Below are 17,484 nucleotides of genomic sequence, written 5' to 3'. Positions count from 1 at the left end.
AATCCTGTTAAGCACTTTTGTGTTTAAGTTACTGGGGAATATTCACATGTAGTTTTCTTTCCTTCTTATGTCTGTCTGGTTTTTTATATCAGATTAAAGTCAACCTCATAGAATGTTGTGTATAGTTGATTTTATTTCTTCCTTATATCTTCCATGTTTCTACTTAATAGGTTGTCTTTCTTCTAGCTCCTTGAACATATGCAGTACAGTTATAATAACAGTTTTACATATTCTTAACTACAAATTCTGTCATGTATGGCCTTCCTGTGCCAATTTCAATTGACTGATTTTTCTCCTCATTGTAAGTTGTGTTTTTTTAGCAGCTTCTTTGCATACCTGGTGATTTTAGATTAGATGTAAGACACTGTGACCTTTTCCTTTTTGTACGTTGGACACTCTTGTATTCCCCAAATTATGCAAGAGCTCTCCTTTGGGACAAGATCAAGTTATGTGAAACTAGTTTGATCTTTTTGGTTTTTGCTTGTAAGCTTTGTTAGTTGAGATCAGAGCAGAGTTTAGTCTGGGGTGATTTTTTTCCCCACGGTGGAGACAAGACCCTTCCTGGTACCCTAAGTGATGCGAGGAGAATTATGAAGCTTTTCAGTCTGGCTCTTAGGAGCAAGCAGTATTCCCAGCCCTATGTGAGTGGCAGCACAGTTCCCTCTGATCTTTTCAGGTGGGCCTTTCCCCACCAATGTGGAGTCTCTTCATACACATACATTCACGGGTTTCTACTCAGCTGAATACCTAACGGGGGAGCTGTGCATAACTGGAGCTTCTTCCTTGTGCAGCCCTCTCCTGCTGAGAACCCTGGCCCCTTTGGCTTCCTTCACCTCACAGTTCTGTCTCCCCAGTCACTAGTCTGTGCCTGGGTCTCTTCTTCCTCCACCATCACCTGGAAACCTTCTCAAGTCATAGGCTGGGTCAGTTGTGGAGCTCACCTCATGGTTCCAAAACATGGTGATCACTGTCCTGCGTTGCCTAATGTCCGACGCCTTATGAACTGTTGTTTTATGTATTCTAAAGTTATTCTCGGTGAAAGAGTTCATCCCATTTCTGTTACTCCATCTTGGTTGGAAGCAGAAGTCATTCCATGGCATTATAATTTTGAATACGCCGTCTCCCTTTTCTTTCTCTCCCTTGCGGGGACCACTAAACTAATTTCCAGGATTTCCCGTCAATCTGTGCTCTGCTTCCGCAAGCTCCTGGGATCACAGATCTACCTCTGTACATATGTCTCCGTACCTTGGCCCTCTTGCTCTTCTGGTGCAGAATGGCTTTCTGTTTCAGTGTGTAACAACTTAGTTACCGAAAGAGAATTTGATAACTACATATGGAAACCATACGTATTCCATACGAGAATATATTTAGTTCATATATTCAGCTATTGATGCAAACACTTTAAGGGTAGTTTTCTTATTTTGTGCTAAACACATGGTATCAAAATTTTTCTTGGATTGTTACCATCTATTTTACTTTCAACCTATGGAATATAAGATATTTTAGTTTTCTCAGAGGAAAAATAAACAGCAAAACGGGGCCCTGCTTAACCATCTAATTTTTCCCCAGATTTATGCAGATTCCAACAGAATGGGCTTATTTGTGAATTGACTAATCCATTCACCAAAAAATTATAGTATTGTACTTAGGACTGGTAATATAAAATAAATATGACAAAGTTCTTGCTCTTGACAAATTTACAGTCTGTTTGTGGAAGCAGACTTATAAATACACAATTCAATGTCAGTGAAATACATGCTTTGATTCTGTGAAACGGGAGTGAGATGACTGTGACCTGAATTGGAAAAGAGACAGTTAAGATGAGGAGGAGAGAAGGCGCCTAAGAGGCCATATCTATAGGACTTGGCCTAGAGGTGAGGGAGAACAGGCAGGTGCCTCCGAGTTTTCCAGATTAAACTTTTAAATGGATGGTTGTATCACTGTTGACTGGGACAGGTAAAACATAGGCAACATGTTAGGAGAACTGTTTAAAATTGGTGTAGTAACCATGTTTATATTTTCCTTTGTTGTTCTTGACCTTTTTTTTTCTTTTTTGTCCTTGCATTGGCTGCTGTCTTTATTTTTTGTCCTTGCATCGGCAGCTGCTTTTATTTTATTTTTTCCAGCTTTATTGAGATATAATTGACACATAACATTGTGTAAGTTTAAGGTGCACAATGTGTTGATTTGTTACATTTATAAATTGCAAAATGATTATCACTGTAGCATTAGCTACCACCGCCATCCTGTCACAAAATTATCATTTCTTTACTGTGGTGAGAACGTTTAAGATGTACTTTCTTAGAAATTTTCAAGTATATGATACAGTATTATTAGCTATAATCACCGTGCTGTACATTAGACCCCCAAACTTGATAATCTTATAACTGGAAGTTTGTACCCTTTGACCCACATTTCCCCATGTTCCCCAACCCCTGGTAACTTCCACTCTACTCTGTGTTTCTCTGAGTTTGGCATTTTTAGATTCCATGTATACGTGAGAGCATACAGAATTTGGCATTTTTAGGTTCCACGTATACGTGAGAGCATACAGAATTGGTCTTTCTCTGTCTGACTTATTTCACTTAGCATAATGCCCTCAAGGTCCAACCAAGTTGTTGTAAATGGCAAGATTTCCTTCTTTCTCGTGACTGAATAATATTCCACTGTGTGTGTGTGTGTATGTGTGTGTGTGTGTGTGTTTGTGTGTCTGTCTGTCTCACATCTTCTTTATCCATTAATTCGTCACTAGACACTTATGTTGTTTCCATACCTTGGTTATTGTGAGTAATGCTGTAATGAACATGGAAGTGTAGATATATCTTTGAGATCCTGATTTTAATTCCTTTGGATATATAGCAGCAGTGGGATCGATTTATTAACCATTCTTATCTAATATTTTCCACCAGAAGATTAAAAATCCTATGTGACAGGTGTAATAATTAGCTCCCTGAAATCCCTTTTAAAATAATTTCTCTTTTTAGCATCAAAAATAATGCCGTTCAAGTTCCATTCAAGTTTGGGTTTGCTTGGACTGTCCCCATCTCTCTATTTTACTTATAGCAGCAGTTCCGCAGTAAATTGGAGCGTACTGGCTCAGTTAAGCCATACAACTACTCACCACGCAATTGACCCACTTTATAATTTTGGTCATTAATATAAAACAGATCAGTCATACCATTTCTCAGTATTTCATAATTGGATATTTTAAATGAATGCATCATAATCAAATCTTAAAAGGCAGTTGAAAGGAGAGGTCCTGAGACTCCTGTTGGATTTTGTCCAGTGAGGAGCTAACGGAACAGAAGAACAGACTTTGTTACCAGAGGTTGAGGTCTAATGGGCCTGAATTGATCTTCTTCACCCTTGAGGTGTACCCACCTCTGGGACATGTGGCAGCTGCCACCATCCCCCCACCCTTCTGAGCATTTTACCAGTACACAGAGGCCAACCCAGGCTTTAAAATATATTTTCTATTCATCTGTTTCAAAAATAAAACTTCATCTCCGTAGAAGAGGTGACATTTCTAGTGCAAGGAAGCTCAGCATTATTGGAAGGACCCTCTGTGTTTGTTTTTTGAGACATTGGATCTTACTATTTTGTAGGTAATGTCAAACTTGTTAATGCTAAAAGCAGGGGTCCATAAACAGCATACGTTTTAAGTCCATTTAGGCAAGGAGCCAGCCGCCCCCGGACACTTGCCCAGCTGGCCTGACGCAGCGGGAAGAGGGGAATGCATATGGCATTTTCAATCTGGGGCTGGCAGTGTTGCCACACAGTGGGCCTGGAAGGTCCCAGGCAAGGCCGATTGCGTTCCTATTACGTGGTCTCCATTCCAGTGAAAAAGAGCACACATGTGTTCTGTCTAGTATTTCACATGATTGAGTTTATGGCATCCATTGGGGTTATTTTTTCACTTAAAAGGCAGCATCCAAAGGATGCCATAATAAAACATGCTGTAAACAAAGGAAAATGAAATCATCTGTCTTCCAGTGTGTGTTGGTGTGGGGATGGAGAACATCGGTGTGGGCCAGGGAAGGGAAGCAAGAGGTGTTAAATCAGGAAAGTGGTGAGGATTACTCTACATGTTTTCTGTTAGAAGCGTATGAAGTCACAAACGTGAAGAACCCTCGAGTATTGTCCCTCGTAAAAAAATTTTAAAAGATAGGCCCTGCGTAAAGAAAACTAGTTAGACTAATTAGAATCATGACAAAATAAATATTTTAACAGACATCCAGTTAAAGCTTCTGGTGTGGATACACGGGGCTACTTTCTCTCCTACCAGAACTCATTTATACAATATTACCGAGACACTTATTTTAAAAGCATAAACCAGCCATCACGGTTCCTACTGTGTCCAAATACCTGATGGGGAGTGAATTCATGACAAGTTCATAGAAACAGACCAGGCGAGTCCTTGAGTCGACTGGGAGGGAACTGGACACGAAACAGAAACCAGTCGGCTCTCTGCACCAGGCACCTGTGGATAGCGTTCGACTAGCGATAAGTGCAAACACTGGCTTTGGATCTCACCAAAAGTACAGCATAAGTACATTAAGATGATGGGAGATGGGAAGGAAGGCTGCATCAGGGCTGGAGACACAGGGAGGAGGGTAAAGGGGTAAAGAATAAAGAGCTAAATCTTTTCCCATAGTGCACAGTAAATGGACAATGCCTGATACTGGAAAATTCTTCTTGTTAGCTCTAAGGGACAAATATCTAGATATTCAACCGAAAGAGATGGGGGAAGGATAGAACAGTTCTCTTTTTCATAATAAATCTTAGAAAGCTATTTAACTCTTCCTTTATTTGTATGTTTAACAGTAATAAAATTATTTTTAAAGTATGGCCATAATTGAATGTATTTTATGTTGTGGGTTTTCCCTCTAATGAAACATCTCGTGCTATGTTCAGTGTCAAACCCTGTGCCCCTTAGATTTGGTTGTGTTTCTGGAGGCATAATGTTTAAAATTCTTGCCAGATTAAGAGACCTAAATGTATAGTCCTAAATTCCACTGCCCCAAAATGGCATGTCCCACTTGCCAGGGTCCTCTCCCCTGTGCTTCCAATGGAGGTATCTGGTACTGGGGAAGGGAGGTGAGACTGAAAAATGCCATCAACATATTAACTAGGGAAATCTTGTGAAAATTTCTTATAGACCCAAAGGTATCATGTATTGTGTTATCAACTGGAAAGCTACCATTCTAACACTTTGAATCTGTGATCCAGAGCTTAAACTATAAATCTCAGACTGTACATAATGAGGTCCAAAAATCAAATTCCGGTTCCCTCATTTTAACTATAATCTTAAAAAAAAAAAAGAAAGCTAAAGTTAACCTCAGAATATTCAGCATTTTGGGTCACTTATCAAGTGAAAGGAAGATGATTTAGGGAGAATCACCATTTTTATTCACATACAATTACATTTATTATCTCATTCTCATGGTTGATGCAGAAACTGTGCAGATTCCTTTGCAGTTAACTTGAACACCGAACATTCTCTTAAATGCCTGATGTGACAAAAAATGTGCTTTTAACTTTGCAGAGTAGCTGGTGGGTGTCAGGACCTAAAGTTTTAGAGAGCCCTCTCCGTCACTTAAGGAGGGATGCGCCTGGCTCTATTTCTGCAGCATGGTAAGCATACTTCATGTGTTTTCTCCTCCAGGAGTACCAGCCTTGTAATACCAACCCATGCCCTGAGCTGAAGAAGACCACACCCTGGACACCCTGGACGCCTGTCAACATCTCTGACAATGGGGGCCACTACGAGCAGCGATTTCGGTACACGTGCAAGGCCCGCCTGCCTGATCCAAACTTGCTGGAAGTGGGAAAGCAGAGAATTGAGATGCGGTACTGTTCTAGTGATGGAACCAGCAGCTGCTCCACTGACGGTGAGTAAGCGACTCTGTAGGGACGGACTCGCTTCCCGGGACAGGTGTTCTGTCTTATTTCTAAGTTCATAGAAGAGCCCAGTTAAACTAAAATTTAACTGAGCTTCCTGTATTTTATTTGCTAAATCTGGCAACCCTGTCTCCAATTCAATCACTTATTCCCTCGTTTCAGAGCAGGCTGTGAACTTACTTCTTACGACATCGAAGTAAAAAAAGAGAAAATGAATGGCATTGTTTCTTTAACTTTATTCTCTTATCTGAACACATATTTTTTTAATCCTTCCATTCTCAGATACATATAAAACCAACGCTAATATTCATTTTAAATGATATAAACTGAGGAAAAATTGTGATACACACTTATAAAAGACTTCTTATATTTCCTCCAAAAGTATATTGTGGGCATGGCTTAAAAAATACTTCATGCTTCTTGTGTCTCAATGGCTTCAAGTTCTAATGACTAGCCATACGTTTTGGTATCGATGTCTTGAGAATACAAAATTGGACTTGTTTGCCTCTGACCACATGAAATGAAACTAAATTGTGTGTTCTTTATTGATTAACCACAAACTACTCTCTCATCAGAGAAAAAGGTTTCTAATCTATTTTCTCTGAAGAGCATCTGCCAGGTTTCTGAGCAAGAATTTTTATAGACAACGGAGAAACTTAACAATGGATAGAACTGTTCACACATCTGCCTCTCACATTTCCCCAGAACTTCATGGCATGCTTTTGAGAGTTTTTTTGTTAAAACTTGTGTCACACTGCCTACCTCTGAGAAAATGACTGAATATTTTTTCATATTTTAAGTCAGTAGGCATTTCCATCAAAATGAACACGAATTGCACAAGGACAATTTGTTGTAGAATTCCCAGTGGAAGTGAGAAAGGTGTATTTTCTTTGTAAGAAACTTCTCAGAACAATAAGTGACCTATTACCCAAAAAACCCTATTACTTGTATAAGGTCTATGCTACATTGACAAATTGAGTTCTTAGTTGCACCCCTGTTGATAGCGACTGCAGAGAAAGAAGCTTGAGTTATAGGAGATTATCACGCAAACTGCAATTTTATTTTTATTTAGTTTTGTGCTTCTGAGGTGTGTAAATAGTGTTCCACTGCTATTTGAGAGTATAGTTGCAGAAGCAGAGCAGACAGTGCTACAGAATGAAAGTTAGTTTGGACTCTGGTTACTCTGAGAGTTCCTACCAGAATCGTCTTTTGTCCATTTCCCTTGCAGGCCTTTCTGGTGATTTCCTGCGTGCTGGGAGATACTCTGCCCACACCATCAACGGGGCCTGGTCAGCCTGGACCTCGTGGTCACAGTGCAGCCGAGACTGCAGCAGGGGCATTCGCAACCGGAAGCGTGTTTGCAACAACCCGGAGCCCAAGTTTGGGGGCATGCCTTGCCTGGGCCCCTCCCTGGAATACCAGGAATGCAACATCTTGCCCTGCCCAGGTGAGTGGATCGAGTAATCTGGAAAAGACCGAAACATCCAGGGCCTTGGAAGACCTTCTCACTCAGCTTCCCTGGCTTTATGTTTGAGAAATAATTTGTGGTAGATAGATAGATAGATATAAATATAGATGTAGATGGAGATAGAAGTGTAGACATAGATATCGATGTAGATATATAACAGTTAGAAATATAGATACGGATACAGGTGTAGATAAAGATATAGATTTAGATAGATAGAGATATAATCTTCCAACTGCATTGGTATAAAGACAGATATCACCTAGGCTGGATGATGTTCATCTATTTCTTCTGCTTTAACAGAAACTCTAGCCTTCTCAGGAGCCCCGCTAAGGGATCATGGCCCCAAGCACTGCACCTCTTGAGAAGTGGGCTGGGCTGCCATGGTCCAGAGAGCGGTGTCCTGTCTTTAAACTGGAGGTTGGTCTCTCCCAGACTCCGATGTGCCCAGCGCCCCCCGGAACTGACCTCCCTCCATACCACAGAGTCCTCACCAGAGTGACAGTTATCAGGGGTGGCCCAGCAGGGCCCTGCCGAGCCTGTCCCTGGTGCCCTCAGCCAACAGGGGTCTTCATCGTCCTGAGGTCAGTCCTCTAAACACGCAGCACCCTCTCCTGGAGACCCCCACACAGGGGCTGTGTTGTCTGGGTCTTCCTCCTGAACCCTGGCTTTTCATTCCGCAGCATTCGCACACAAGCGCGGGGTTAATAAAATGACCTTAAGGAACCCCCTCGCCCCCGCTCAGGGCGTTGTCTGCTAATACAGTCAAGGCTCCTCTGTCGCCTGTAATGCTCTAACCATCTGTGCCTCCCTTTTGCCCCGGCTCTGAGTGCAGCTCTGTCACCTTGATCGCTCCCCCCCGACCTTCCCACGGCCAGAGGATCTTTAGTCTAACCCGATGCCTTACGGCCATCCTGCGTGCTGGCCTCTGGCTGTGCATCCTGCCTTCTGACTTTGTCAGAGTGACCACCCAAGGAGGGCAGGACCATCCCACTCGTGGCAGTGCCCTCAGCTCCCAGCGTGAGCCTGGCACAGCCTCGAAATAGCTCTCGGTGATGGTTATTGAATGATGAGAAAATAAGCGGTCGGTTATTTGATCTCCCTTTCTTTATCCATTGAGTTTCTCAGCAAACATTGTTGGATCACCCGCTGTGTGCTATTCACTGAGTAAAGAAAGACACAGTGACCTGGTCCAGGTCGGAGAGGAACTTAAGCGTTTAGTGAGGAAGCATCCTGTGACGAGCGTCCACCCAGTATGGTTGCGTTGATGACATGATGCAGTGGCTACATCAGCTGGGGACCCATGGAGCTGGGGTCACGGCAGCTGTACCAAGCAGGCTGCCCCTGGGCTGGGTCTTGAGGGACATCAGCTGGGGACCCATGGAGCTGGGGTCACGGCAGCTGTACCAAGCAGGCTGCCCCTGGACTGGGTCTTGAGTGACATCAGCTGGGGACCCATGGAGCTGGGGTCATGGCAGCTGTACCAAGCAGGCTGCCCCTGGACTGGGTCTTGAGGGACATCAGCTGGGGACCCATGGAGCTGGGGTCATGGCAGCTGTACCAAGCAGGCTGCCCCTGGACTGAGTCTTGAGGGACATCAGCTGGGGACCCATGGAGCTGGGGTCACGGCAGCTGTACCAAGCAGGCTGCCCCTGGACTGGGTCTTGAGGGACAGATGGGAGTTGGTCATACAGACAAGCAGGGGTGGGTCATGAGGGGTCATTCCAAATACTGTGTACTTTGGTTTTCAAGGCACAGACCGCTGCAAATATAGCATCTCTTTCAGTCGGTGCAACTTTCTGAGTTCCTTGAGCAAGGAACTGGCTTGTAGCAGTATTTAGGGAGCATCTATTAGATGGATGGATAGATGGATAGGTGGATGGGTGGATGGATGGATGGATGATGGATGAATCAACATGTATGTTAAACTGCAAATACAGTCCCGAGCTTTGTAGGTGGGTCACTCAGTAATGTCCCTGCTCCGCCAGCTGCTCCACTCCCCCCCGCCTGTCTCTGCCTGAGTTTCTCTGGCCTCGGGAGATGCTTCCCTCCGAACTACCCAGCCTTCCTGGCCAGGCGATGCCGAGGGGCTGGGAAAGGTCACAGAGACATGTCTTTCCCACAGCCCCAGCCTGGAGAGTGGAAGGGCTCCTCTCCGGGGGCTGAGAGGGGACCCCTGGGGCCACATGATTAGATGAGAATCCCTCCTGTTAAAGTGGGGGAGGGAAAGCCACACGGGAAAGTCAGGATCCCTCCATCCGCTCCGCCTCCCCGGGCTCCAGACACAGGTCCATGCTGCCGTCGGCTGAACGTACAGACTCCTGCAGATGCTCGGATGCTGCCCTGGCCTTCGAGGGCAAGGCTCAGGCCCGTGTCCGAGACATCCCATTAGAATGATCTAGTGGCTGTTTTTATTTTCTTTGATTTGATGGCCAAGGCAGTATCATGTACACGTAACCTTAATATCTTGCAATCGCTCTGTCCTCCTCTTCTTTTTGAAAGCCAAGTTTCCACAGAGGGTTGTGAAAATATTCAGTGGCCCTCCTCATTTTCCACTTGGGAATGCATGAGTTCAGCGGGTTGAGTGGGGCAGATGTCAGTTCTCTCTCCGACCTCCTAGAAAATTCCTAACACAGGCCAGGATGCAGCTCAACACGGAGGGGTTGGAAGAGCTCAGGGCTTTGGATGCTGAGCGGCCCGGCCAGTTATAGGCTATTTTTACTTCATTTAGGACTGTTTCCTCCCTATGCATTGACTCCTCGTTTGCCCTCTTGGGTCCACAAGAAACAGTTACAAAGGGGTGGCATATTTTCTTTAAAAACAAGTTTTCTCATTATGATTAAGTTTGAAAATAAATCAAAGACCTGAGAAATATAAAAATACCTCTTAAATTAATCAATGAAAAATTCAGTCTCCAATTCTAATGTGGATCAAAACTTGCAGTAAGGTTTGAAAGTTGAGCCCATGTTGAAATGATCCTTTTTCTTCTGTGGTTTGGTCTAACTAGTACTTTCACCGACATAATTTATTCCCAACATTGAGAAATAGCTTGGTCTTTCTCCATCACTCCTTTTTCTTGATTCGTGTTTGATTCAGAACTGATTCCAGACCTTGGCTGACAAAGGACAGCAGATGGTTCTTTGTTCCTAAGCCATATTCCAATTCAATAAGATAATTTATTTCTTCTTTGTTATGAAAACAGTAAGTGCAAGGAAGAAGGAACAGTGAGTGAGAATCTCATGGAGGGGAGACCTTTTGAATCAAAGTGAATTTGGACAGGTGTGTGTTCTGTGGATGACATCAGTTAAGCACCTATGGTGTGCTAAGAACACTCCTTGCCTCTCTGTCCATGAAATCTTTGAGTCCACAGTTTGTTCTGTAAAGTGCAAGTGACACAAAAGGACGATAAGCCACTGGTTCTGCCCTGGGCGGCTGGCGGAGGTAGCGCTAGCTGGGGCTTCACCTGAACAACTACAGCACCGGGTTCATGGTCTTTCCCAGAGACTGGGTTTTGTACTACAGAGGTACATGCACTCCTTGGTCATCCTTGTGCTTGCATTTTACATGCTTAGACCTATTTCCTGAAAGAATAGGAGGAACTGAAGAAGCGTAGGGAGGAATGTGAAAAGCCGGGTGAAGATCCTGAACCCCCTCCTGTGATGGTCAGTGGAGCGCACAGCGCGTTCGCACAGTGCAGACTCTCTCTGTAGCCACATCACATGGGTCAGGTGTGGATTTCAGAAGCGGTGTGACTTTGCGTCCCTTCCCAGTGGATGGCGTGTGGTCTTGCTGGTCCTCCTGGTCAAAGTGCTCAGCGACGTGTGGAGGTGGACATTACATGAGGACCCGCTCGTGCACAAACCCAGCCCCCGCCTATGGAGGCGACATCTGCCTGGGCCTGCACACGGAAGAGGCTCTCTGCAACACGCAGCCCTGTCCCGGTAAGCAACCCAGCCAGGCCCGTGCAGACAGCAGGGCAGACTCATCCTTTTCCTGACACACAAATGGAGAAATGATGAAACCACATCACGATAAGACCAAAAGAGGGGAACACATCAATGCCGCACCATTGCCAGTGCAGTGACCTCGTAATACATTGTTCTGCAATGGAATCATTCTCACCACGCTGTAGTTGCAGAACTAGTTACAGAAACCAGTGATAACCATGCATTCTTAAAATATGGTAATGGGAACTGACATTTCGTTGCTGAGAATCAAGGTGGGGAAGCAGGAGAGCCCTTGTGAAGTAGCTTCACAGGAATCCCGCCAGGACCGTGGGCATGGGGTTTCTGGGCTCCGAGGCCAGCTGGTCCGTGTGCCCAGTGGACGCCCTGCAGCAGCCCTCCCCAGCCAAGAATTAGCTTCGTTTTCTGCCACGTAGGGACCAGTTGGAATGAAAATGAGACAGTCTCTTCTGAGTCTAACTTCGACTTTGAAACACACACACACACACACACACACACACATGTTTTTAACTAGCTCCTGCAGACTTTCCTTAAAGGTTCCATATTGAAAAGTGCCTAGAAACCAGATTCTCAGTCATCCCCAAAACTGGCACTTTGCACATTTCTAAGGAAAAATTCTACCCTTTACAGTGGATCAAAACACAAGTTTGGTTGCCAAATTTAATTTAAAAAGAGGAAAAAACCAAGCTGCATAGAAAAACATTATTTTACATTATTAATATTTCATAAATAATATTGAGAGTTCAATTTTTTAACCTCCTTACATAGATGAGTATTAATTCTCTCTTTTCACACATCTGTAGGTCTGGGTGAATTTAACACATCTTAGCGAATCTTCCTTTTCAGGGTAAAGTGACTTTAGCTAGTTCATCTTTCGGCCTTGATGACTTGTGTGTGGATCCTATGTGCTTCAGTGATAGTAAATAAGGGATAGAGCGAATTCTACCACGAGTACAGCCTGCCTTTGGTATACTGACCCTGCAAAGTTATTTTCACAACTGGAAAGAAAGTATTTGTAGTAGCTTGAACCCCTTTCGCAACCAGGACTTTCTCATTAACACACTGTCACTTCTCTTGCTTGAGCACTGAGGCCTGTAGAAATTTTCTGGAGAAGGATTTGAGCATGACCCCGTAGGAATGGGGTCTGCATTGATGATCTCTCCCCCACCAAGGAGGGGTCACGCACGGCCAGGCTTCATGCATTAGCTTATGGAGTGTCTAATACAGTTAATTTAGAGCATTAAAATAATGTGTTTTAGAAAATGTATTTTAAGCACATTATTTCTAATCCAAGGTATATGAGTTCTTTTATTCTTGCTCCTTTGTATTTTTTTTACTGGACCGGTCATAAGATACGAGTCCATCTTATTTATACACAGACCCACTATAAACATCATATGAAACCTTAATGTACATAAGCTGACCCAACTTCCAGGTTGATGGATCTTAGTGGGTCTTGTTGCCGCAACTCCTATCTTCTGGCCGCTGCAGAGAGCTGGTCGGAGTGGTCAGACTGGTCCGAATGTGATGTGTCTGGAGTCCAGGTCCGCATCCGCCAGTGCATTCTTCTGTTCCCCGTGGGCAGCCAGTGTTCCGGAAACACCACGGAGAGCCGGCCCTGTGTTTTTGACTCCAATTTCCTCCCAGGTAAGAGGGGAGATGCTTATTAGTGCAAACAAAATCATTTCCAATATTTTGAGAGGCCGTTATTCGTAGGTGGGAGTTTTATCTGTTCCGTGAGGTCCTGTTTGCTAAAACAGAGATGATTCAATCAACTCTTGTGGTTTCAAAGTGATTATAGATTTGTAGATAACCGCGTCTGTAGACTTGAATCTAGGCCACGAGTTTTAAGGTTTTTTTTAAGCACAATGTCTTCTACAATTTATTGCCTATAACACAGTCAGAATAGTTTGTTCAAGAAATGAAAATAGGTTATTTGGTTACTTTAATATTAAGTTCAATGCCTTGGCAAGGTTGTGCATATGTGTTTGCACAGAGAAAAGAGGGCCATTCTCTTCATACAACCTTAGTTTATTTGGGAAAATGGAAGGCTGTCCTTGCTCTCATCTTGGAGAAGAGGTTGGCTTGGCCCTTTGGCTACAGGCTTTTCCATGTGAACTCGATATTTAGTTATTAGTGATAACTAGTCGCCCATGCTCACTGTAGGCATGGGCTAGTTACTTACAAATCATTTCATATATGCCCACCATGTGCCTCAGCACTCTGATACGGACCAAAAGCAGAGACTAATCTCTTACAAGGTAATAACAGGGAATGCCTTGTTTTCCTTCACTAAAGGAAAGGTATTATTTTAGAAAAAACTATCAGCTTCAGCCTCAAAAGGCACCTCAATCTTCTGTGGTCTAGAATTGCAAGGGTGTTTATTGTTGTTTCCTTTTCAACCATAGACATATTTTTAATTCTTGTTATCGAATGAGAAATCAATACAGGAGAGAATAGTGTTTCTGGACTCTTGAAATGGTGTTTATCCTTCGGGTTAAACATTTAGGTGGGTCTCTCCTTTCATTGGCATCCTACTTGTCAGTTTCACATGGGGGCATGGCAAAGATCATGAATGGGCTCCCAGTAGGAAGATTATTGGTTTGGGTAATTTCCTCTGAGCTCTGGTGGAGTGGTCCCCCTCCCCAGGGAATGTGACAACACTGACTTTGATGAGACAAAAAATCTGAGGCAGAAATACTACAGACAAACAGTGTGGGGTTCCACAGCTGGCAGAATACATTGTAACAGAAAATCAGCACATATGCCCGGCTTCTTTTGAAACTAGAGCCCTGGTTTCAACCCAAGGGACCATAGCATTTTCTTTTTGTAATAATGAATCTCACCCCCTTTCCAATCAAGCTGACCTTGACCAAATATATCTGCGATTGGTTTAAAAAAAAAAAAAAAAGAAAGAAAGAAATATGTTTTTAAAAACAATTAATCAGGCTTTTGGAAACTGACTCACATAAAACTCAAAATCATTAGACATTTCATAAATGAATCATTAATGTGATCTTCCTTCCCTACACCCTTTATACATTGTGATTAAACTTTGTTTTTCCAGAAGTATCTGTGGCAAGATCTAGCAGCGTAGAAGAGAAAAGGTGTGGAGGTAAGTTCTTTTTTAAAATTAATTTCAGGTATTTTCCAGTCATTTCTCTAACCATGTTTCATATGATGTTTCTGCTACTGGCCAAGAAAAAAATAAAATAAAACTGGAGAAACTCCTGAATCCAAACACCTTATATTTTGGCAGTAGAAATGCTAAGGAGTCCATATTTGACATCTGGATCAGTGGTTCTCAGGGGGTCCTTAGACCAGCATCATCAATATCACCTGGGAACTTGATAGAAGTGCAGATTCTCAGGCCGCACCACCATCTACAGAGTCAGAACCTCCGAGAGGGGCCCAGCACTCTGTGGCTTAATAAGCCCTTCAGGTGAGTCTAGTGGACATAAGCTTTATGGCCCAGTGATTTGGGTATTAGCTACAGTTAGATTTCCTATGAGTAAAGCAGAATTCAACCATTTTCTTTATATTTATAGTGCAAATCCATGGAAGCCAGCCTCAAATCTCCAAACTGCTGAAGTGATAAAATATCACCTATATCTCCAGAGATATTTTTCTAACTTCCTGCAACCCTGAATGACAGCAATCACATTCTCTGGGTCAAATCCATAATGCTTTTGGACTTTCCCATCTACTTCTATCCTGTTTGGATGGGAGGGGCTGGCTGTCCATTGATCAGAGCCCAGCCCTGGTCCACCTTTGGTGTCAGAGCCAAAAACCACACACAGGACCAGCATCTTCATGTGTGTAGCTGATGACTGTTCCTAACCGTTTCTGACAGAATCCATTCCAGCGGGAAGCCCCAGGCAGCTCAAGCCGACGGGCTTTGGTCTCGCACACTCAGAAGGAATCTGGATTTTCATCGGTGTGTTTCAGGGATGTACTGAGTTATTAACTACACTGGTTAAGAATCTGCTCTCTGTTATGCCCTATCTGTTTACGCAGCCACCTGTTAATCCATTTTTCAATCATCTTTCCTGAGCACCCACTCTGTGTCGGTTTTGTGAGGGGTGTTGAGCTTACAGTGGGCACTCAAACAGCCCCAGCCCCTCTGGAACCAAAAGTCATATCCCAAGAGAGCCCTGTGCCCGAGAAGGGCAGTGTCTGTTGTCTGACTGGGTCAGTTCAGTGATCTACTACTTGGGGGTCCGGCTGCAAGATGAATGTTGGCTAGTTCACATAAAAAGAATTACAGCTGTAGTATTTTTAGGTCAGCAGTCACTGTGTGCCAGACACCGTAGAGGTATCCTATTTCATCCTCACAAAGAGCATTCGTGTGGGTGCTACAGCCCACTGTTCTTTACGTAAAACCCTTGGAGGTAGAGCAGGCTTTGGAAGTCAGCATTCTTCAGATTATAGATGGGTAATACGGGTCATCTAAGGTATAACACCCCGAGGTCTGGGGGTCGCACCCCGTAACCAACCTCTTTAATGACGTTGCCGTGAAATGTAGGTGAAGTTCTGCAGCAAATGATCAGGTCAGGTCAGGCTTCGCTGCCAGGTGAGTGATGAAAAGTCAGTTTTCAGAGAAATTTTCGTTTGGGGAATTGTATAGAAAAGGAATAGCAGCCACGTCTTTTGCTATGTATTTTATAAATAGGGGTCATGAGGGTCAGAGAGATGAGGTTCACACAGACAGTCGAAGTGAAGCCAGCTTTGGATCCAGGCAATGGGATCCCAGCGTGAGCTTTAAGCCCGGAGCATCACGGGAAAAGGGTCCTGGTGCTGAGTGTCCCAGAGGAGGGTAGCTGGGGCATGCAGCCACAGCAGCCCTGGCCAGGCAACACTCTTGGACAACACCCGGGGTCGCCACTGGAGCAGAGCTTGTAGAAAGTGTTCCTGCCCCGAGGGAGGTCAAGCCAGCGCTTGGGGGCAGCCAGCGTGACTGGCCCTCCAGGCCTAACACAAGTTCAAAAACCACTTTCCTCGGCCAGCTTTCTCAGGGTTAAGATACGGGAGCCCTGCCAAGGCCTTGAGCACCCAGGAGGACATGATGCCGAAGGCCCACTTGCATCCTAAAATGCAGCTTCTGCGTATTTGAACCAGCTGTACCAAAGGCTGCACCAAATCAAGCCTTGAGGTGCTATTGATTCAATCATAGAAACTTTAATTACTCTATAATATTCAGAACCAATCGTTTAGATCTTAGGCTGCTAACATTGACGCAGCAGAGCAGGTGGGTAAGAGGTCAGACGGGGCTAATTGTGGGGCTGAGAGGTAAAAACAATCACCTAGCAAGGAAGTTTGGGGCCGCTTTTTTCAGTTTGCTGAAAAGAATCAAACTTTGCACAGAAAATCATCCAGTTGAATCGACTGGGTAGTTGGTCTCTATTCTAGCTTTACTGACCAAAATCAACAGCAAAAAGCGTTGTATTCGAAGCAAAGAGCCACGCTAAGCAGATTCAAGAGATTTAATAGGCTCGGTTTTTCACTTATGCAGAAAAAATGTAGGCCCATTTGAAATGTTCCAACTTAGCTATTTTTAGTTGCATGAGACACAAAGACTGTATAATCATCATAAAGATGTCCGCTGGCCCCAGCCTGCCCCAGGCGCCTGCAGGAATGATTCATTTGACTAATAACAAAGTACCTGCATTGGGAGAGAGTCATACATCTTCCATATGTTATTTTATCAGCGCAGCAGAAGTACTTTTATCCATATGCTGCATTAACCCTGGGGCTCCAAACGGCTAAAGTATCGAGAGATGACAACAGGTGTGAAATCGCTCTTGCTTATCTTGAGGGCAACTTCAGGGTTAGAGTAGAAGCTTCTAGCGGTTGCTGGTAGAATGGCCCCTGGATGCTTTATCCAGCTGTCCCAGGTTCAGCCCTAGAGTCTTCAGACAAAATCAGGAACAGCCAAAGATTTAGAGACTCCTTTCACTTTGTTGAACCAGGGACAGGATAATCAAGAAGTGAAAACTTGAGGTGGATGTCGGGGAGTGGGTGATATCTGTGGAATGTTCTAGTAACGTCCTCCTGGATTATCCAGCTCCAGGTGCTGACGACTCCTGAGGCGCGTGTTAGGAGTCACCTGTTTGGAGTCTCATCGTGGGTGGAGTACGTTGGTTACGGTTCACA

At 44.1% G+C, this 17,484-nt stretch overlaps 1 protein-coding gene across 9 annotated transcripts in view; it reads left to right on the top strand.

Moving 5' to 3' along the window:
* Nucleotides 1-17,484, top strand: part of SEMA5A (semaphorin 5A) — a 491,583-nt gene that overhangs the window by 455,008 nt on the left and 19,091 nt on the right. For all 9 annotated transcript variants that reach the window (XR_010840079.1, XM_067030787.1, XM_067030788.1 and 6 more), the window contains 5 exons: nucleotides 5,666-5,891; nucleotides 7,130-7,348; nucleotides 11,137-11,307; nucleotides 12,823-12,978; nucleotides 14,399-14,446. Coding sequence is in view for 8 of the 9 variants with exons in the window: in XM_067030787.1 (XP_066886888.1) it covers nucleotides 5,666-5,891; nucleotides 7,130-7,348; nucleotides 11,137-11,307; nucleotides 12,823-12,978; nucleotides 14,399-14,446 (820 nt within the window). In the remaining variant the exon portion in view is untranslated. The remainder of the gene's footprint in view (nucleotides 1-5,665; nucleotides 5,892-7,129; nucleotides 7,349-11,136; nucleotides 11,308-12,822; nucleotides 12,979-14,398; nucleotides 14,447-17,484) is intronic.

The sequence above is a fragment of the Kogia breviceps genome, chromosome 4, assembly GCF_026419965.1.
Source record: "Kogia breviceps isolate mKogBre1 chromosome 4, mKogBre1 haplotype 1, whole genome shotgun sequence".
Taxonomy (NCBI): domain Eukaryota; kingdom Metazoa; phylum Chordata; class Mammalia; order Artiodactyla; family Physeteridae; genus Kogia; species Kogia breviceps.
The sequence above is the reverse complement of the archived record's forward strand: the minus strand, read 5'-3'. Positions and strand labels throughout refer to the sequence as shown.